Raw genomic sequence first — 22,095 nt, forward strand, 5'->3', positions numbered from 1 at the left:
TTACACTGCTTTAGTTTTCTACATCACACTTATAACAACATATTTTCTTGATTTTTCTGTAGGGAAAACCATTAGGATGTATTTTAATGGCAAAACTTGAGTTTCATTCATTGCTATAGACACCAGTGTCTCAAACAGTGCTTGGCATATAGAATACACTCAATAAATAGGCTAGTGGTTAAGAGCACAGACTGTCTGGATTCAAATATGGGCTCTACTATTTACTAGCCAGTGAACTTAGGCAAGTAATGTAAGTGTACCATGACAGTATTCTCATCTGCAAAATGGGATATTAATAGTACACCTTTCTTAAGCTTATACTGAGTACTAAGTTAATATCCATAAGGCATTTAGAAGAGTGCGTGGCCTTTGGGAAGAGCTATATAAATGTTCAACCATTTATTATTGTATTGAAATACTCTGCTATGAAAAAATATGGCCCCTACATAAAAAAGAACAATTCACAAAACAATACCTAACCATTTATGTACCTATTTACATCAAAATATGTAAAGAAAAAATGACAATTACCAAGAAGAATTTGTCAATCCATAACAATGGTGGAAGACTTTAATTCACATCTATCACTAAATAAGCTTGAGAGAAAAAAAACCAACCAGCTGAATGTACATACTATATCTGAACATCATAAAGTCCACTTACTTGATAAAAATGTCATTAAATTAGAAAAAGGTATGTAGCAAATATAGTCTAATTTCTACTAGGATAAACTAAATCACTCAGGAGATAATCAGAAATACCTTTATGAATATGCATTAATATTTTTAGAGTAAATGATAAACATATTACATATAAAACTATGGAACATAATTTAAGGTTTATCTTAGGGTATAGCTATAGATATAAATGTTTATACTTAAGCAAAGACTGAAAATTAAAGAGCTAGTTGCCCCACCCTAAGGATGAGACACTGATAAAGGTAATCTCATGCTCATAATATTTACACTTTTCATTCCCAGTTTAAAGTATTCTGTGGCCACTCAGAGAAGAGCTGAGGCAATCTCACGTTGAGTATCTTCTAGGGTTCCCTGCCTGTGTGACTTCTCAGAAGTCAACAGACAGGACTCATGGAAAGATTTCCCCAAATTAATCCACAGGTTTTGCATCCAGGAATTTCAGTTTTCCTAACATCAGAGGTATCATTAAAGGCGTTCCCTCATTCTTTATACTCACAAATTTCTCTGCAACGACTTTTCAGTTTAAGGAATGTGGGAAAATGGAAGGCTTTCCAATACTGATGCCATTCAATGGGACATTCTCTCCAGAATAAATCATCATATCTCTTAAAAATTGAGAGAACACTGAAGGCTTTCCCATAGTACTTGCACTGGGAATCTCTTCATCTTCTGTTCAATAATGTAAACTCTTGTGCTATAGGGTTTTCTACACTCCTTATATGAGTGAGTGTTCCTCTGTAGTGATTCCTCATGTGTGTTCTAGGGGATGAGTGTCCCTGAAGACTTTTACATTCTTTTTTTTTTTTTTTTTTTTTTTTTTTTGCTGTACGCGGGCCTCTCACTGTTGTGGCCTCTCCCGTTGCGGAGCACAGGCTCCGGACGCACAGGCTCAGCGGCCATGGCTCACGGGCCCAGCCGCTCCGCGGCATATGGGATCCTCCCAGACCGGGGCACGAACCCGTATCCCCTGCATCGGCAGGCGGACTCTCAACCACTGCGCCACCAGGGAGGCCCTACTTTTACATTCTGATGATATTCATAGGATTTTCCCCTTAGTGTGACTTGTCACATGACTCCCTAGATATCACCACTGTATTCCTCAGATTTATCCCCAATACTTAATCTTTTGTGTACATTAGGGTGAATTTGAGCTGAAAGCTTATCACAAAGACTGGACTCATGAGGTTTCTTTCACGGGTGAATTAACATGAGAGTTATTAAATATTACTTCATACTGAACAGACTGAAAGAATGAGGGTCTCCTGAAGGCCTTACATCAGTGATTTCATGGAAAACTTCTCAGATGGTTCCCAAAAATCTGTTTCCTGGTATTCATACTGAGTATGGTCTCTTCCCACATCGTATCAGGATTGGTCTGTGTGACCATTAAAATACGGAAGAAGTGATGATATATCCTTCTGAGACTAGGTCATAGAAGACACTGGTTTCTGCATTAGCTCTTCTTTAAATCAGATGCTTTGGGAGGAACCTGCTTCTACGTCATAAAGATACATAGCCCTGTGGAGAGTCCTACGTGGTGAGAAAATGAAGGTTCCCTGCCAACAACCAGAACTAACTTGCCAGGCATGTGACTGAGCTATTCTGGAAGTTGACTCCAGCCAGCAGTAAAGTAGATGACAGTAGCTCCTGCTGACACCTTGACTACAACCTCATGAGAGTTCCTGAGCTGGAACTACACGGCTAAGCTGATTCTGAATTCCTGACCTATAGATAATAAATGTTTGCTGTTTAAAGCTACTATGTTTTGAAGGGAAATTTGTTATGCAGCAACAGATAACTCATACATCTAGCGTGAGTTATCACAAGTTGTCTGAGAGATAAGAAATCACTGAATGCTTTCCCAGTTATTGTAGTCATATCCACCTATTATGGATTCTCTTGTGCACAGAAAGGTAAGAGTTAGTGGTGAAAGATTTCCCACAATGATTACATTCATAGGGTTTTTCTCCAGTGTGAGTTCTTACATGTTTCTTAACAGCTGAGAGATTATTAAAGGCTTTCCCACAGTTACTGCATTCATAGGGTTTCTCACCGGTATGAATTCTCCTGTGCACAGTAAGAGAAAAGCTACTGCTAAAGGATTTTCCACACTGATTACACTCATAGGGTTTTTCTCCAGTATGAGTTCTCATATGCTGTGTGAGATATGAGCTCTTCCTAAAGGTTTTCCCACAATCACTGCACTCATAAGGTTTCTCTCCTGTATGAATACTGTTGTGCCCAGTAAGGGAGGACCTCGTGCTGAAGGCCTTGCCACACTGATTACATTCATGGTGATTCTCCCTCGTATGAATTCTCTTGTGGCTTTTGAGGTTACAACTAGTGCGGAAGACATGAAAACACTGGTTACATTCGTAGGGTTTTTCTCCAGTGTGGATTCTCACATGTAGTCTGAGGGAGGAAGGATCATTGAAGGCTTTCCCACAGTCACTGCATCCATAGGGCTTCTCCCCATTATGTATTCTCTTATGAATAGTGAGGTAGGATCTACTGCTGAAGGATTTGCCACACTGATTACAGTCATAGGGTTTTTCTCCAGTATGAATTCTTTTGTGCTGAGTAAGGTTAGATTTTGTGCTGAAGACTTTAAAACACTGATTACATTCATTGAGTTTCACTCCCAGATGACTTCTCTCCTGTTAAGAGATGAATGAAAACTATAATTTATAATATTTTTTAATATTCAATGCTGTTATACAAATTCTCTCTCCCAGGAATTCTGTTACATTATTATAATTGATGTTTTGGTTACCTATTTTAAATGCATGTCAAACTGGGCTTCTGCCCAGTTTGAGCTCTTAGAAGTTAAAAAAAGAGAGACAGACACATTGCCACAAGTCCTTATCATATTCACAGAGCATTTTCTGATAAATTTAAGACCACTTTATATTTTGACAGTCAATATTTTAATCACATTTAAGGAAATATTGACTTGTGGAAACTCTCAGTAAAGAAACAAGTCTGGAGTTAATTTATAGTTTTCTCCAAATTCACAACTGATTTACAGTATCTCTCCTGAGACACCATTATCTCATATGTAAATGACATTTCCCTTTAATGAATCTCCTGTTTATTCTGTGGCTTTTCTAACTTATGGAATTCTCCTACTGTGAAAAAACAGCAATCAACCATGTTAGTCTTACCACTTTTACACCATTAGAATGTTCTTTTCTAAAAACATGCTTCTTAGGAGTTAACCATTTTGCTTTAAGTACTGTCTCCAAATCTGAAACAAATTGAAAAGAAATTTAAGTTGACGGAGAAAAGAAATACTAAAGTACACACAAGTACAGACAGACTGAGGGATTAGGGTTTTTGAGCAAGTTTGCAATGAAAGGGATATGAGTATTCAAATTACAGGTATTAAAAAAGGATTCTAAAAGGATTAGGACTGATCAGAGATTTACAAAGGGAGGAATTATCAGAAAGGTAAAGTAGGAAGGAGTCGGACAAAGAGCTCATATGAGACTTAAATTTAAAAAGGGAAAGAGACGTCTTTATTTTTTCCCCCTCTGAGTCCAAAGTAAAGTATGAGATGTTGAACAGAAAGTTAAAGAGGAAAGAAAGAAGGTGCATGAGGAAGCTAATAACAAATGTACATGGCCATCTCTGTCAGAAAAAAGGACATTTTACAAAGTTCCCTGATTGGCATTTCGGAATGTAATACTCCCATGCCCTGCATCATTGGCTACAGCTATTCCTCAAAAAGACTATTTTTCATATCTTCCTAGTGCTCACCTGGACAGGTGCCTGGAAGAATTCCTCTTTCCTCTGTCATCACCTTGTCTTCTTGTTCCAACTGGGCGATCAGACTGGGTTTATCAACATGATACCCTATTTGTGGAAAAAAACCGTGTTATGGGGGGCTGTGCAAGTGACAAGCAACTGCATGAAACTGAAGCCAAGAATTCTGAAGACGGGCAAGTGTGGCTTTGGGAGCAATGAAATAATTACATCTAAATTCTAATGAATATAGTAACTCTCAGGAAACAAAAATACAAGCAATTCATTCAATATCCAGGTGATAGGGCACACATAGGCCCAAAGTCCATCCCCAAGTTTTTTAAAAAATTTATTTATTTTGGAGCAGAGAAAGGTTTATTGCAAGGCCATGCAAGGAGACAAGGTGGCTCATGCCCTAAAAAGCCTCGAGCTCCCCGAAGGGTTTTGGCAAAGCATTTTTAAAAGCCAGGTGGTGGGGGGCAGGGGAGTTGCAAGGTGCATGATCAGATCGTGCACAATTCTGATTGGCTGATGATGAGGGAACAGGGTGGTGTCACAAGGGTTAACTTTATCAGTCCTTAGACTCCAGGAGGCCTGGGGCTATGTGCTCATGGTCATCAAGTAGTTAACATCTTCTATTTGGTGGTGGTGGTGTGTGTGTGGGGGAATCATGCCCAAGTTTAAATACACACTTCAAAAGCTATAAAGCTTTCACATATGGAGAATATAAAGTCAGGGTAAGGAAATACTCAGTTCATAGGGAAGGAATTAAACAGAAAGCTCTATGAGCATGGGGACCATGTCTGTCTCCATCACTGTACTCCTACACCCCAGTAACAGACCCAGAAACAGACACATGCTTGACGTCTTGTGAGAAATGATAACAATGAAAATCATGGAATGTGGAACTTCAGAAGTCCCCCTCTCTATAAAAACAGTGAATAAACTGGCAAAAACTGTCAGAACAACTTTATCACAACTCTGAAAACTTATCAAAAGTCTACAGCAACCAGGAAAATGCTTAATCAAAGACAAAAAACAGCTGACATTTTAACTGACCCTTGCCTCATCCTCTACTCCTTGTTTTGGCTGTGACAGTGAAGACAACTCCTAGTACTAGAGGGAGTAGGATGGATCTTATTCTCAACAAGCTGTGGTTGTTTGTTTTGACCTTTCTTGTGGCTCCCTGAAGGACTGGCTCAAAGGGCTTGCCTTTACTTATCTAACCCCAAACTCTCCGAAGGCTGAGCTGGTTACCCAGCGGGCATGTGCTAAAGACATTAAAAGGCAATATATTAGCCACCACTGCCTGAGGCAAGTGGAAACAGCAAAGGAAAGCAAAAGGCAAACCAAGAAGCCTGGAGGAGAAGTACAGAATAAAATGTTTTGGGGAATTTCTGAAAAGCTTTCTGAAAAGCTCCCTCATATTCCTTTGAATCTAGAAAGCCATGTGCATACCCAGGCTTGGGCACATGCTCAGAAAAGACATGAGAGGGCACTAAGTCCTCACCTTTGGCAGACCTTCAGGCTCTGCACAAACAGGAAGTGAAAACTAAGGCAGAGTTATAAACTGCTTGATTTTGAAGGTATGCCCCTGTATAGAGAGACTAGGAGTTTTTTATTTTTTGTTTCAAGTGTTCAAGGAAATCTGATAAATCACTAGCTAACCATTAAGCTAACAGAACAGAGTCTTCAGTGGCCACATACAACAAATACTGACATTACAAAAATGAGTTCAGAAATATCACTAAACATACATACCACACCAACTAAAACAAGCAACAACAACAAACTCTAGGGATGGGGAAATATGTGATTCCAGAATTACTATGTTGTAATATTCCAAATGTCTAGTTTTCAACAACAAAAAATTATAAGGCAGGCCAATACACAAGAGTATGGCCCATTACAGGAAAAACACCCCCAAATTTAGTAGAAACTATCCTTCAGGAAGTCCAAACATTGGACTTGCTAGACCAAGAATTTAAATCAAATGTTTTAAATATGCTTAAGGATCTAAAGGAAACCATAAGAACAAATTCTGACCAAAGAGAAAACATCTTAAAGAGACAGAAATTATAAAAAGAAACCAAACAGAAATTATGGAATTGAAAAGTATAATAACTATAATGAAAAATTCAGAAGAGTGGTTCAACAACAGATTTGAGCAAGAAGAAAGAATCAGTAGCCATGAAGATAGGACAACTTATATTACTCAGTTTGAAAAACAAAAAGAAAAAAAGAATAAACAAAATATGACCAGCACCTAAAAGACCCATGGGATACCATTAAACATACCAACATACACATAATAGGAGTCCCTTAAATGAAGAAGGGGCAGAAAGAATATTTAAAGAAATAATGGCTAAAAACTTCCCCAAATTTGATGAAAGGCATAAATGTACACAACCAAGAAGCTTAACAAACCCAAAACAGGATAAATTCAAAGAGTCAGAATCCATCCTGAAACACATAATCAAACTCTGGAAAGACAAAGACAGAGTATCCTGAAAGCAGCAAGAGAGAGGAGATTCATCATGTGCACAGGATCATCAGAGAGAGTAATAGATAATTTTGAATCAGAAACCACAGAGGCAACAGGCATTGGGATAATATACTCAAGCTGCTTTAAAAAAAAAAAAAGGTGAACCAAAAATTCTGTCCTTCGAAAATAAAGAAATGAAGACATTCCTATAAACAAAGTCTGAGTGTTTGTCACTAACATATCTATCCTACAAGAAATGCTAATAGGAGACTTCCAAGCTGAAATGAATGGGCAATGAATACTGACTCAAATCCACACAAAGATATAAAGAACACCAATAAAGGAAAATAAATAGGTAAATATAAAAGTCAAAAACAATTGTTTATTTTTGGTTTGTAACTCACGTATGTTTGGCTATGACTCCTCTTTTTTCTAATATGATTTAAAAGAGAAATGTCTGAACTAAAAATTATAAATCCATGTTAATGAAACAATGTATAAAGTTATAATTTGTAAAAAACAAACAAACAAAAAACAGCATAAGGAGGGGCACAGCTATACAGGAGCTAATTTTTTGTATAATGTTGAAATAAGTTGATATGAAATCAAAATAGATTGCTTAAAATTAAAATGATAATTGCAATCCCTCAGGCAACCACTAAGAAAATAACTAAAAAATATAAACAGAAATGAGAAGGGAATCAAAACGGTCCGCTAGAAAATACCTAACACAAGAGTAAACAACAATGGAGGAACTGAGGAATAAAAATGATATAAAGCATGTAAAAAACAAACAGCAAAATGATACAACTAAGTCCTTCTTTATAAGTAATTCCATTAAATGTAAACAGACTAATCTGTCCAATTAAAAGGCAGATTTTGGCAGACTGGATAGAAAATAATCAATTATACGCTATCTATAAGAGACTCACTTTACATCTAAAGACACTAACAGGTTGAAAATCAACAAGTGGAAAAAGATATTCCATATAAATCACAGCTAAAAAAGAGAGAATGTGACTATACTAATATCAGGCAAAATAGACTTTAAGACAAAAATTCTTACAAGACACAACAAAAGATATTATATGATGATTAAAAGATCAATTAATCAAGAAGATATAATAATTACATATACGTACCTAACAACAAAGGTTTAAAATATACAAATTCAAAACTGACAGAATTGAAGGGAGAAATAGAGTTCTACGATAATAGTTGCAGACTTCCATGGCCACTTTTAATAATGGGTAGAACAACTAGTTAAAAGACCAACAAGGAAACAGAGGACTTAAACAATCCTATAAACTTACTAGACCTAACAGACATAAAACACTTCACCCAACAACAGAATACACATTCATCTCAAGTGCATGTAAAACATACTCCAGAATAGAGCACATGTTAGTCCACAAGTCTAAATAAATTTAAAAACAATAAAATCATACATACTCTGACCACAACAGAAGCAAATTAAAAATAAGCAACAGAGGATATGTATTGAAAAATTTAATATTGTTAAGATGATAATAATAACCAAAATCATCTACAGATTCAATGAAATCGCTATCAAATTTCTAACAGCTTTTTTTACATAAATGGAAAGGTGATCCTAAAATTCATATGGAATTGCAAGGCATCCTGAATAAACAAAGCAGTCTTGAGAAAGAACCAAATAGGAGGAATCACACTTACTGACATCAAAGCAATGGTAATGTGGTACTGGCACAATGCTAAACACAGATTAATGGAAAATAATTGAGAGTACATAAACTCGCATTTTATGGTCAAATAATTTTTGACAATTGTGCGAAAACAATTCAATGGGGGAAAGAATAGTCTTTGCTACAAAGATGCTGGGACAACTGGATTAATACATGCAAAAGAATGAAGCTGACAATTTCTCCTAAGCCATATAAAAATTAACTCAAAACAGATAAAAGATTTCATTGAAAAGGTAAAACTATAAAATTTTTGGAGGAAAACATACAGGTAAATTTTCAGGACCTTGGTGGCAATAACTAGGTATGATACCAAATGCACAAGAAAAAAAAGGGAAAAGTACATAAATTGGACTTTGTCAAAATTAAAACTTGTGTATCAAAGGATACTATCAAGAAAATGAAAAGATAGCATACAATGGAAGAAATCATTTGCAAATAGGATCTAGTATTCAGAATATAATAAACCTCTAAAACCCAAAAACAAAAAAGATAACCCAATTAAAAAACTGGCAAAGAACTTGAATAGACATTTCTCCAAAAATGATATACAAACAGCCAACAATTACATGAAAAAAATGTTCAGTGTCATTAGTAATTAGGGAAATGCAAATCAAAACAACAGTGAGATACCACTTCATACCCAAGAGGATGGCTATATTCAAAAAAGCGAATGTTGGGGAAGATATGGAGAAACTGGAACGCTCATATATTGGTGCAGCTGCTGTAAAAGACAGGTTGGCAGTTCCTCAAAAAGCTAAACATAGTCATCTATAACCCAGAATTCCACTCCTAGATACATAGTGGAGAGAACTGAAAATTGGTGTTTGAACAAAGACTTGTACACAAATATTCAAAGCAGCATTATTTACAATAGCCAGTAAGAGGAAACCACCCAAATGTTTATCAACCAAATGAACAGATAAACAAAATGTGGTATATCCATAAAAGAGCATATTATTCAGTCATAAAAAGGAATAAAGGAACTATACATGCTACAACATAGCTAAACCTTTAAACATTAAGTTGCCTGAAAGAAATGAGACATAAGGATCACACATTTTATGATTCCATTGATATGAACTGCTCTGAATAGGCAAATCCATAGAGATAGAAAGCAAATTAGTGGTTGCCAGTAGTGGGGAGTGGGGAAGGTAACAGGTATTGGCCACTTAATGGGTACAGGTTTTAGGGGTGATACACAACACTGTGAATTTATCAAAAGCCACTGTACAACTGATTCACTTTGTTATAAAGCAGAAACTAACACACCATTGTAAAGCAATTATACTCCAATAAAGATGTAAAAAAAAAAAGCCACTGAACTGCATACTTTAAAATGATTAAAATGGTGAATTTTATGTTATGTGAATGATACCTCAATTTTAAAAAAGTCTTGTTACCTGAGTCATTAAATAAGTGCAGGAATGATGTCAGGCTTACCAAGTGAAGCCAGGTTCCTGCAGTTCTCCAGCATCACATCTCTGTACAGTGTTCGCTGAGAAGGGTCCAGCAGTGCCCACTCTTCCTGGGTGAACTCCACAGTCACATCCTCAAAAGTCACCAAGTCCTAAACCACCACAAACATCATGGCTTAGCCAAGGACCAACCCCACCAATGTGGACAGGGAAAGAGCCAAGGATGAGAAAGGAGTAGGAAGAGGGAATCCAAAGCAGAAGCTGTATGGGCAGGGTTCTGATCTCTGCTCTCAACTGCTCCTAGGGTCAGCCCTGAACTCTCTTCTCCTGTCTATTCATGCCCATGCCCAATGTTAAATGTACCTCTAACACACAGGTGATTTTCTTTCCCAGTGAGACTGTGACATCCTACAATCGAATTCCCCGCTACCTCAAAGGATGAGCATAGGCCTAGGACATTGCAGAAATCAGAGAAGTACTTGGTAAATGGATGAATGATGCCCTAACGGCCATCACCAATTGCCTGAGTTTAGGACACAGTCATGTCTTTCCTTAGCTTCCCCTTAAAACTCTCAGCAAAGGGGGAGGAGGGTAGGGAGGGAAGGATTGGGAGTTTGGGATTAGCCGATGCAAACTATTATATATAGGATGGATAAACAGCAAGGTCCTACTGCATAGTACAGGGAACTATATTCAATATCCTGTGATAAACCATAATGGAAAAGAATATGAAAAAGAATACACACACACACACACACACATTCTGTCACTTTGCTACACAGAAGAAATTAACATGACATTGAAAATCAACTATACTTCAATAAAATTAAAAAAACAACAACAAAAAACAAAAAACCCTCTCAGCAGAACATGGTGTAGACAGTGACCCTGGAGGAGGCTCTACATTGCAGTCAATGCTGACATATGCTAACACTGTCTGGGTTGTCCCAAACCCTCCATCAGATGCCTGAAGACCTGATTTGGCTCTGATGCTGCAGGTCACTGAAGGATAATAAGTCCAACTTCTGGTCAAAGGAATAATGATTTGGAAACAGGAATATCTGACTCACCTGTAACCAGTCTGTCAGGAAGCCATTAGCCAACCCTTCCTCCTCTGTGCATCCTTTCTGGTGAGAGGCTGGGTATGGGGAAGACTGAGCTGGAGAAGAAGAAATGTCCCAAGAATCCAGGCTTGCCCCCTGTTCTCACACTCACAAATCTGGAGGCACACCCACCTACTTGTCATTGACTGTATCCCCAACAGACACAAATGACTATTCGCACACACAGCACATACCGACACCCAAACACCCACACCCAGCTTCCACAGGAAAACCGAACAGAGCGCTGTCTCGCTCAGGGCCAGAAAATAGGGCCAAGCGCCCTACCACGCTGGAGGAAAAGACTACTATTTCCATTTTGCAGATGAAGAAACTGAAGTCCCAAAGGACACCACTGTTATAATTTTTTTTGAAGTTTATAGAAAGAATTAGAAATATAATTCAAAAGCTCCCACACATTCGCCACACAGGTGACATCTCCAGAGACACTCAAACCAGCTAAGTCCCAAATCCCAAGAACCAAAGAGTCAGGCACCAATGACCTCCAGGTTCCTGGGGTAACACACCCACCTCAACTTCTCAGTCCCTTCCCTCTACCTGCTCTGTGGTGCAGGGGCCTTTAACACCTGGGCTCTGAGGGCTGACCCCCAAACTCACCACAAATGGGGGACAGAACCATGGTCGCCATCCTGTGATTCAGACAGTAAGTTTTCCTGAACAACAGGGAGCAGAAGAACGAGGATGCTCCTCCTCTTATCCCCACAGTGCACTCAGGACAGGGCTCTGGAATAAACGGGAAAGCACAAAGTGTTCACAACCAATTTCCCTCTCCAGGCTACTGAGGACAAAGCTTTCTTCGTCTGTCCACCATTTCCTCCTTCAAAATGCGTCTGCCTCTGCCCACAAGGGTGGCTACTTCTCCATCCACCTTAAAACCTCAGCTTCACTGAGTCTCAGGGCACATTCTTCCCATCCACGTGGTTGTCACAAACACATTCCCAGCTACAATCCCTCATTCACTGGAGACTCTGGTCCCTGACTCCCAGTATTCTTTCAACCTCCCATCCTACCGCACTTGAATGACATCAGAGCCCAGGAGGGTGGCCCTCACAGTACTACGAGTCTGTCCTCACTCCACCTTGGCCATGCACTTCCCCAGGCACCACCCTAGGCTTTGTCATCACCGGACATGATTCTACACCTACAACAATAGTTTAGAAATTTCTCTCTCTGAAGCCAATCTCCCAAACTTCGACCTTGCTCATTCATGTTTTTCTTTCACTATATGTGTTCTCCCATGCAAAGGGCTCAGTCCACACACTCTCCCACCCTCCTGCTAGAGCCACCTCCTCTCCTCATTTTTTACTTTCCCAGCTTGGGTCTCACCGTCCTTCATTTCAACAAATTTCCTCACCCCTACCTCCTACCTTCACTCTGGCCCAGCAGAACTCCAACCAGGCATGGTTCCAATCATCTGCCTGTTCCATGGCAACATCTGGGCAGACCAACCTGCACAAGAGTGGTGATGTTGCCACCTCTAGAAAAACACACTCAGCAACGTGAAAAGAGCCCTCAACACCGCAGGGCAATTCTATAAGTCAATGTAACTTCCTACTCGTGAACCCTTCTCTTATCTCTTTAAATCTCACACAGCCTCACCTTTTCCCTCTATGGTTATCAGCTTCCCGAATAGCTCGAATGATCCAAGCTCCCTGGTATTCACAGCCACACTGAATCAGGGCTGACCTGTGTGACCAACAGAAAATTGTGGAGATGACTTCTGAGGGTAGACCCCTACAAGGCACTGTAGCTCCTGCTTAGTCTTCTGAACTGCTTGCTCTAAGGGAAGGCAACTGCCATGTTTCAAAGACACTCAAGCAACCCTGTGGAGAGACCTACTTGGAAAGGAACTGTCCCCTCCAACAGTCAGCACTGATGTGCCAGAATGTGAAGGAACCTCCTTGGAAGTGAACCCTTCGGCACCAGTCAAGTCTTCAGATGACTGCAGTCCCAGCTGATAACCTCCTGCAGCCTCAGGAAAGTCCCAAGCCAGAACCTTCCAGCTAAGCTGCTCCTGAATTCCGGAACGACAAAAACTGTGAGAGATGGCAAATGATTATTGTTTTAGTCACTAAGGTTAGGGATACTCTGTCATGCAGCAATACATAACAAATACACCCTCACTTTCAGCAGATGGTCCTGCACCTTACTTCTCAAAGTCATCTTCATGAGAAGGAATCTACCTTCATATCTTGCCACCAAGACTATATTCTGCACCATGGTTTCCTCCCTCTCTCGTTATAAACCAGGACCTGCCTTCTCTATAACACTTGGCTCTGCAGTTCTGTTCTGTGTTCCACTCCATCTGCCTTTTTAGGAGCTGGACACCATCGATTCTTTCTCCTTTACCCTTCCCTTCAAGCTCTCCCACTCTACCAGACTCCCTCACACCATTTAAACTCAATGAAGTGTTTTTGGTAGTGAGGCAAATTTATCCTAAGGGCATAGTTTTCTTTCTAGTTACCAGCCAGTCTGTGTCCCTCGTCATTTTTTTTTTCTCTCTGTCTCATTTCCTCATGTCCCACCCACTGTGAGACACAGTTTAATTTGGTTTCCACCACTACCAATTCAATCAGTAGAATCACCATTGATCTTATTCACAGGACGAAGATGTAGATTGCAACTACACTGATACCATTTCTTATCTGTCAGATCAACAAAGACACGGGGGACCACATCTTTCATTGGCAAGGCTGTAGAAAAAAGCACTCTCATATACTGTTGGGGTAGAATTCCTGTGGAAGGAAATTTGTTATCCTCAAGCAAAATGCAAAAACATTGATCATTTCCCTGTCAATCACACTACAAGGAATCTATTTGAAAGATACACAAATACTAAAAGACATGAGTGAGGTTATTCACTGTAGCATTATTTATAATATCAAAGGATTGGAAACAACACAAATTGCTATATATAGGAAATTGGCTCAGTAAACTACGGAATATCCACATAATGAAGAAGCATGAAGCCAAAAAAAGAAAGACACGATCTCTAGGTATTGATGGAGAGATTTATCTCCAATAAATTTAAATGAAAAACAAAAACAAGAACAACAAACTCAAGGTACAAAGCAATAGAAATGGTATGTTTCCTTTCTATAAGGGAATGCCTCCTCTCCCTGGAGTTACAGAATATAACGTAACTCCATAAAACCAGTTTCTCAAGGTCTCTGTGTCCTTCCTGCATCCAAAAGATAAAAGCAATAAAGTGAGTGTGTGCAGGGAGGGGAACACTGGACACTACGGTTGAGTGTCCAGGTGAAAAACTGTTGCAGTCTTTGACTCCTGGGCCTGTGGGGTAGACAGATTAATGCCTCTGCCCCCAAAGATGTCCATGCTCTACCCCTCAGAATCTGTGAATATGTGACCTTACATGGCAAAAGGGATTTTGCAGATGTAAGTAAGGTTAGGATCTGGAGATGGAAAAAATTATTCTGGAATATACATGTTGACCCAATGAAATCACAAGGGTTCTTCTTTATAAGAGGGAGGCAGGAAGGTCAGGGTCAGAGGAGATGTGAGGATGGAAGCAGAGGTCAGAGAAAAAGAGAAAGAGAGAGATTTAAAGATGTTCTCACTGGCTTTAAAGATGGAGGAAGGAGCCACAAGCCAAGGAATACAGGTGGTCTCTACAAGATGGAAAAGGAATGCAGCCCTGCCAACCCATTTAGGATTTCTAACCTCCAGAGCAAGAAAATAAATGTGTGTTACTGTAAGCCACTAAGTTTATGGTAGTTTGTTACAGCAGCCATAGGAAACTTGAACAGCCTCTCATACCAAATCTTCCCTGAGGTCTTTTTTTTTTTTTTTTTTTTTGGTACACGGGCCTCTCACTGTTGTGGCCTCTCCCATTGCGGAGCACAGGCTCCGGATGCGCAGGCTCAGCGGCCATGGCTCACGGGCCCAGCCGCTCCGCGGCATGTGGGATCTTCCCAGACCGGGGCACGAACCTGTGTCCCCTGCATCGGCAGGCAGACTCTCAACCACTGCGCCACCAGGGAAGCCCTTCCCTGAGGTCTTAGTGTGAGTCCAGCAGACCCAGATAATTGCTGAAGAACTTCTCCACTCTCTGCAGGTGGAAGAAGTCTACATTCTTCCCACCAGGAACCCAATTTGCCTTTAGGAATAGTTACAGTCATGAGCTGAGGAGTGACAGGAGGGGTGGGATCCAGACACCCCCAAAGCTCCAAGAGGAAAGCAGGCTGGTAAGGTGCCCAGGACACTCTCAGGTCCTGAGTACCCTCTCCAGGTCTTTTGGCAGCTGAAGTCTCCTATTAGGGGAGGCAGGGTCTCTGTTCAGTTTACAGATTCAGTGACTCCTGCACCTGGAGTCAGTGTTGAGAGAGGGTCAGAGGATGGGCCACTCTATACCAGTGTTGCTCAACAGAACTTTCAGGTATGATGGAAATGTTCTATACTTCTGCTCTGTCCAACACGGCAGTTCATATTTTCTATTTCTCTGATGAAACAGAAAATCTAAACAGACTGATCACTGATTCAGGAGACTGAATCAGTATTCAAAAACCTCCCAAACCAAAGTCCAGGACCAAGCAGCTTCGCAGATAAATTTTACCAAACATTCCAAGAAGAGCTAATACCAATCCTTCTCAAACTCTTGCCAAAAACAGAAGACGGGGGAGTTCTTCCAAACACAGTTTACAAGGAAAGTATTACCCTGATACTGAAAACCAGATAAGGATGCCACAAAAAAAGAAAATTACAGGTCAACATCCCTGATAAATACAGATGCAAAAACCCTCAACAAAATATTAACAAACCAAATTCAACAATAAATTAAATCATACACCATGGTGTAATCATACACCATGACCAAGTGGGATTTATTCCAGGGATACAAGGATGGTTCAAATCGATCAATGTGATATACCACATAAATAAAATAAAGAAAAAATATGATCATCTCAATAGATGCAGAAAAAGTATTTAACAAAATTCAACATCCATTTATGATAAAAACTCTCCACAAAGCAGGTATAGAGGAAACACACCTGAACATAATAAAGGCCATATATGATAAGCCCACAGCTAACAACATACTCAATGCTGAAAAGCTGAAAGCTTTTCCTCTAAGATCAGGAACAAGACAAGGATGCCCACACTCTTGCCACTTTTATTCAACATAGTATTGGAAGTCTTCACCAGAGCAATTAGGCAAGAAAAAGAAATGAAAGGCGTCTAAATTGGAAAGAAAAAAGTAAAACTTTTTCACTATTTGCAGATGGCATGATTTTACATATGGAAAACCCTAAAGATTTCATTAAAAAACTGTTAGAACTAATAAACGAATCCAGTAAAGTTGGAGGGTACAAAATCAATACACAAAAATCTGTTGTTTCTTTGCACTAATAATGATCTATCAGAAAAATATATTAAGAAAACAATCCATTCACAATTGCATCAAAAAGAATAAAATACCTAGGAATTTAACCAAGGGTGTGAAAGACCTATATATTGAAAACTACAAGACATGAATGAAAGAAATTGAAGAAGATACAAATAAATGGAAAGATATTCTGTGCTCATGGATTGAGAATGAATGTTGTTAAAATGTCCATACTACCGAAAGCAGTATGTAATCCCTATCAAAATTCCAATGGTATTTCTAACAGAAATAGAACAATCCTAAATTTTGTATGGAACCACAAAAACAATCCTGAGGAAGAACAAGGCTAGAGGCATCACATGCCCTGATTTATACTATATAACAAAGTAATAGTAATTAAAACAGTATGGTATTAGCACATAGCTCAATGGAACAGAACAGAGAACCCAGAAATAAACCCACTCATATATAGCCAATTAATTTATGACAAAAGAGCCAAGAATATACAATGAGGAAAGGGCAGTCTCTTCAAAGAATGCTGTTGGGAAAATTGGAGAGCCAAATGCAAATGAGTGAAACTGGACCACTATCTCACACCATACACAAAAATTAACTCAAACTGGATTAAAGACTTGAACATAAAACCTGAAACCATAAAACTCCTAGAGGAAAACATAAGTGGTAAGCTCCTTGACATAGGTCTTGGGGATGATTTTTTGAATGTGACACCAAAAGCAATAAAAGCAAAAATAAGCAAGTGAGACTACATAAAACTAAAAAACTTCTGCACAGCAAAGGAAACCATCAACAAAATGAAAAGGCAACCTACTGAATGGGAGAAAACAATTGCAAATCACATATCTGATAAGGGATTAATGACCAAAATATACAAAGAACTCATATAACTCAATAGCAAAACAACAATCAGATTTAAAAAATGGGCAAAAGACATTTTTTCACAGATGACATACAGATGACCAACAGGTACATGAAAAGATGCTCAACATCATTAATCATCAGGGAAATGCAAATCAAAACTGCAATGAGATATCACCTCACTCCTGTTAGAATGACTACTATGAAAAAGACAAGAAATAGTGTTGGTGAGGATGTGGAGAAAAGAGAACCATTGTGCACTGTGAGAAATATAAACCAGTGCAAACACTCAGGAAAACAGTATGGAGGTTCCTCAAAATTTTAAAATAGACCTGCTATATGATCCAGCAATTCTACTTCTGGGTATTTATCAGAAGAAAACAAAAACACTATTCAAAAAGATCTCTCTCTCTCTCTCTCTCCATGTTCACTGCAGCATTATTTACAACAGCAAGATATGGGGAAACAACCTAAGGATCCATCAATGAATGAATGGATAAAGAAATTGTGGTGTATATACATTGGAATATTATTCAGCCATAAAAAAGAATGAAATCTTGTCATCTGCCACACATGGATGGACCCCGAGGGCATTATGCTAAATGAAATTAATCAGACAGAGAAAGATAAATGCCATATGATCTCTCTTATATGTATAATCTAAAGAACAACAACAACAAAAACAAGCTCATAGAGATAAAGAATAGACTGGTGGCTGCAAGAGGTGGGGGATGGGGGAAGGAGAAATGGGTGAACTGTTTTTTTTCTTTTATTAAATTTTAAATTGAATAAAAAATTTTTTAAAAAAGAAAGAAATGTTCTATACTGCTCTGTCCAACATGGTAGCTACTAGTCACACGTGGCTCCTTGAAATGTGGCTTGTAGGATTGAGAAAATGAATTTTTAATAGCATTTTTCATTGGTTTAACTGAAATTGCTACATGTGGCTAATGGCTACATGTAGCCATTAGTAGACAGTCCAGCCCTAGACATACTCAGGTCTGCCCTTCTTCTAGCATGTGGAGAAGGGGCCCTGTGAGAGGCAAAGTGGGGTGAAAAGGGGCCTGAGTGAGGGGAATGCCTGCAAGATTGCATAGCCAGCAGCTGGGAGCACAGAAAGAGTTCTGTGCCACCTAACAAATGCATAAATGAATGGAAACACCAGGACATTCTCTCAGTTCTAAACTCCAAGCTCTCTTCTTTCCAACTCCACAGCCATCATCCAGGCTTAGGGAATAATCATCTCATTCCCTAAACTTCCCTAATACCTTGCCTCTTAAATCTTCATTTGTAATCCTTAAGTCCATTTTAATCCACATGCACAGTCCAATCATTCTTCTGCTCACACCTCTTCGGTGTCTTCCCCCTGGTCTTAGAACAGAGTCCACAATGATGTCTGACCTGACCCTGCCCGCTCACCATTTCAGTCTGGCTCACGTCCCTTATCCCTTGACCGGCTTGCCTCAGCCATCCCGTCCTATCGGGTCAGGAAGCACACCAGGCTCTCTGCTTTGGAGGCTGTCCACATGCAGCTCCCTCCGCCTGGACTGCTCTGTTGAGCCCTATGACTAGCTAAATCCAGTCCCAACTTTAGCTCTTTTATAAATATCAGTTCTTCTCAGGAGGGCTTCCCTGTTAACCTCAGGTTGAGTTCTCTTGTGCCAAGCTCTCCCATCACTCTTGTCATTAATTGTTTAAAATCCAAACTCCCTATTAGAATATAAATCTCACAGAGGCAGGACAAAGTCTGTTTGGTTCTCCAGGGTCCCTATACATCTGGCCCTAGCCTGACTCATGGAGAGGATGAGCCATCCTGGTTTGCCTAGAGTTCTAATCCTAATTTGAACCCAAAATATCCTGCGTCCTGGCAAACCTCTCAGTCCTGAATAGAAGAGCATGGTTGGTCACCATAAATTGTGCACCTGAAGAATATCTATTACATGACAAGCAAGCATTCCCCTTAAGAATGTCACAGGAAAGACAGAATGAAAAAGGCGCACACACACACACACACACACACACACACAATTGATAAAACCCAACAGTATAAAATTACTCAAAATGGTTCTCTGCAATATGAATCACCAGACTGTTATTTCATAAAAGTTTAGAGAAACAAAGTTAATTCTTATAGAAGCCAAGTTGTAGAGTACAATCTTTGGAAACTATTGCCCTACGCTTCAATCTGCAAGTTGTTGCTTAGTACTCCTCCAAGTGATTTTAAATATCATGAAGAAAAAAATAAAACAAAAAACAAAACAAGAAACAAAACCAAACAGAAAACACTTGCAAACAGAAAATACATCGGGTTGCTCGTCAATTCAATTTTAAATTTCTGTTGCCAATATAAAGAAGTTCAAATTATTTTTCCCCCATGTACCCCTATATTTTGAATCTTTGTGGAAGATTTATAGGGTTTTAGAAGTCAAACTGAACTGGGCCTGAGGAATGTTGTTGAGTAATCCTGATATACACATAAAAAATTTACATATTTATACTTATATATAAAATTTTTAGTGTTATGGAATGCAAGTAAATCTATATTTGTTACTTATTTATAGTTATTTACATGCTTGTTTAATGTGTATTTATTTGCACATAACTGTATTTACTTATTTACACTCACATCACCACACACCTTACTATCTTTCCCTTGCACATAATCCATCAAAGATAAATCATTTTTTTTAAAGATGTCCTCACTCTTAGTGACTCCTTGTGTTTACACCTGAGCACAGGGAAGGCCTAGTAGCAGTTCTGCCAGCTGAGGCTGCTGGCACCTGTTGTTACAAGTTCCACATGGTACTCACCTGGTCACACAGAAATCCACGGGTCAGTGAGGACAGGTGAAACTTGAGGCTGGTTTCAATTCAAACTTGAACTCCAGGGATAACTTGTCTGTACGAAAAAAAAAGAAGAAGTGTACAAAGATTTCTTTTGAGGCCTTTCATAGGGCATAATACAGCTGCTGGATGGAAAGGCCACACCACTCACTTTTCTTTTTTGTATTTATTGTACTGATTGAACGTGTAATTGTTGGCTATGACTGGATTTTCCTGATTCCTATCCAGCCATCTGCTCTCCAAGTGGGAGAAAGCGGCTTCATGCGGTGTGCATTCATTCGCCTTGCTGAACTCATCTGGCTGGATAGTGATTTTTTTGTGACTCCAGACGCTTTTAATACGGCTTGTCACTCAGGGGCGCTAAAAGTGACTCAGCTAACCTTTAAGTTTATTCAGGGCTTTGAAGATTGTAAGACCCTAGAGCAGGGTTTCCAAACCTCGGCACTACTGATAATGCTTTGTCACGGGTGCTGTTCAGTGCGTTGTAGAATGTCCAGCAGCACCCGTGGCCTCCACACACTAGATGCCAGTAGCAGCCCTTCCCATTTGTAACAACCAAAACAATGCCTCCACACACTAGATGCCAGTAGCAGCCCCTCCCATTTGTAACAACCAAAACAATGCCTCCATACGTGACTAAAAGTCCCCTAGGGGGCAAAGTCACACCGGGGAAAGGTGATGGGGAGAGGGGGAGCTCTGAGGAGGGGACGGCGGCGCCCAGAGCTAGGAGGAAACGGAGGCTATGGGCCAACCAGCGGGATAAGCCTGAAGCCCCAAGGGTCGAAACGCGGCTCGCGGGAAAGGGGGAGGAACGCCGGAGCCTGTGACGGGGGTGCCCCAGACCCATGTCCCTCCCTAGACTCCTACAGGAGCCCCGGGACTGCCCGCCGCTCACAGAGTCCTGACCCTCGCACTAAGGCCGAACGTACCACGTGAACCCAGTCCCCCGCGGAGAAAACTTTATACACAGCGCAGTGAGCCACCCCGCGACTCCTTCTTCGGCACCCCCCGGCGCTTCCGCTTCCGGTCTCGGGCAGTAGCCAGGGGCTTCAGTTTCCGGTGCCTAGCAGCCGCGGACAGCGGGGCATTGCGGGGCTCTGGGTTAAGGCGGTGGGCGGGGCCGCGGCCTCGCACCCAAGCCTCCGACGAGGTGTTCTCGTTCGCTTAGTGAGTGCAAGGCTGGGCCGTGGGCTGGGTCAGCGCCAGCGACTGAGACCCACTCTAGGGGCGGGGCTGTGGAATGGTACCAGCTTGTGGGCGGAACCAAACTCAGAGGGCAGGGTTGTGGGCGGACACCCGTTTTTTGACGGGACTGAGGGCGGGGCTGTGGCTGGGTACCGGATCTGGGGGGCGGTGCTAGAGTCTCAGCCTGAAGGTGGGCAGAGACTAGGCCCAGGGGCGGGGATAAGGCGGGGGTGGGGCTTGGGTAGGCGGGCAGGAGAGTGGGAGAAAATCAGCTCCAGGGACGTGGATGAAGACGGGCTTTCCGTGGATTCCCCAGGCTGTACAGGTAGACGGATGCTAAACAAACAACTTTTCTTCAAGGCTTTCCCCATGCTCGCGGAGCCTCACAGAGCCCAGTTAAACGATATGCTCATATTTAGGATTTTTTTTCTTGTTTTTACTGATGTTCTTAAATTTTTTAAAAAAATTGGATCATATATTCACCTTTCTCTTTAACTTGCTGTCACAAGCCGGTAGATAGGGATCTAACGCTATTTTTTAAAAATGTTTTTTTGTGGGGGAGGGGGCTAGGTCATAGATACACATATAGGGAATCTTCAAACAGTGGTAGTCAGTAGAATATTCTCACTCCCATACCGTCTCCCGGTCCTTTCTCCCAAA

General features: G+C 40.4%; 1 protein-coding gene across 5 annotated transcripts; it reads right to left on the reverse strand.

Moving 5' to 3' along the window:
- Nucleotides 1-540: 540 nt before the first annotated feature.
- ZNF558 (zinc finger protein 558) lies at nt 541-21,433 on the reverse strand. Of its 5 annotated transcripts, XM_082621111.1 has the most exons (11): nt 21,180-21,433; nt 20,218-20,305; nt 18,676-18,778; nt 13,027-13,223; nt 12,555-12,636; nt 11,785-11,908; nt 11,137-11,225; nt 10,092-10,218; nt 4,458-4,553; nt 3,863-3,945; nt 541-3,355 (listed from the first exon to the last, which is right to left on the reverse strand). In XM_082621111.1, the coding sequence occupies exons 5-11, from the start codon at nt 12,612-12,614 to the stop codon at nt 2,573-2,575; spliced, it is 1,362 nt and encodes a 453-aa protein (XP_082477237.1). In that variant the 5' UTR covers nt 12,615-12,636; nt 13,027-13,223; nt 18,676-18,778; nt 20,218-20,305; nt 21,180-21,433; the 3' UTR covers nt 541-2,572. The 5 variants fall into 5 exon arrangements, with proteins under 5 accessions (XP_082477237.1, XP_082477236.1, XP_082477238.1 ...); XM_082621110.1 differs by lacking the exon at nt 18,676-18,778; XM_082621112.1 differs by lacking the exons at nt 13,027-13,223; nt 18,676-18,778.
- Nucleotides 21,434-22,095: the final 662 nt, after the last annotated feature.

The sequence above is a fragment of the Mesoplodon mirus genome, assembly GCF_964341445.2.
Source record: "Mesoplodon mirus genome assembly, chromosome: 5".
In the NCBI taxonomy this organism is placed as follows: Eukaryota; Metazoa; Chordata; class Mammalia; order Artiodactyla; family Ziphiidae; genus Mesoplodon; species Mesoplodon mirus.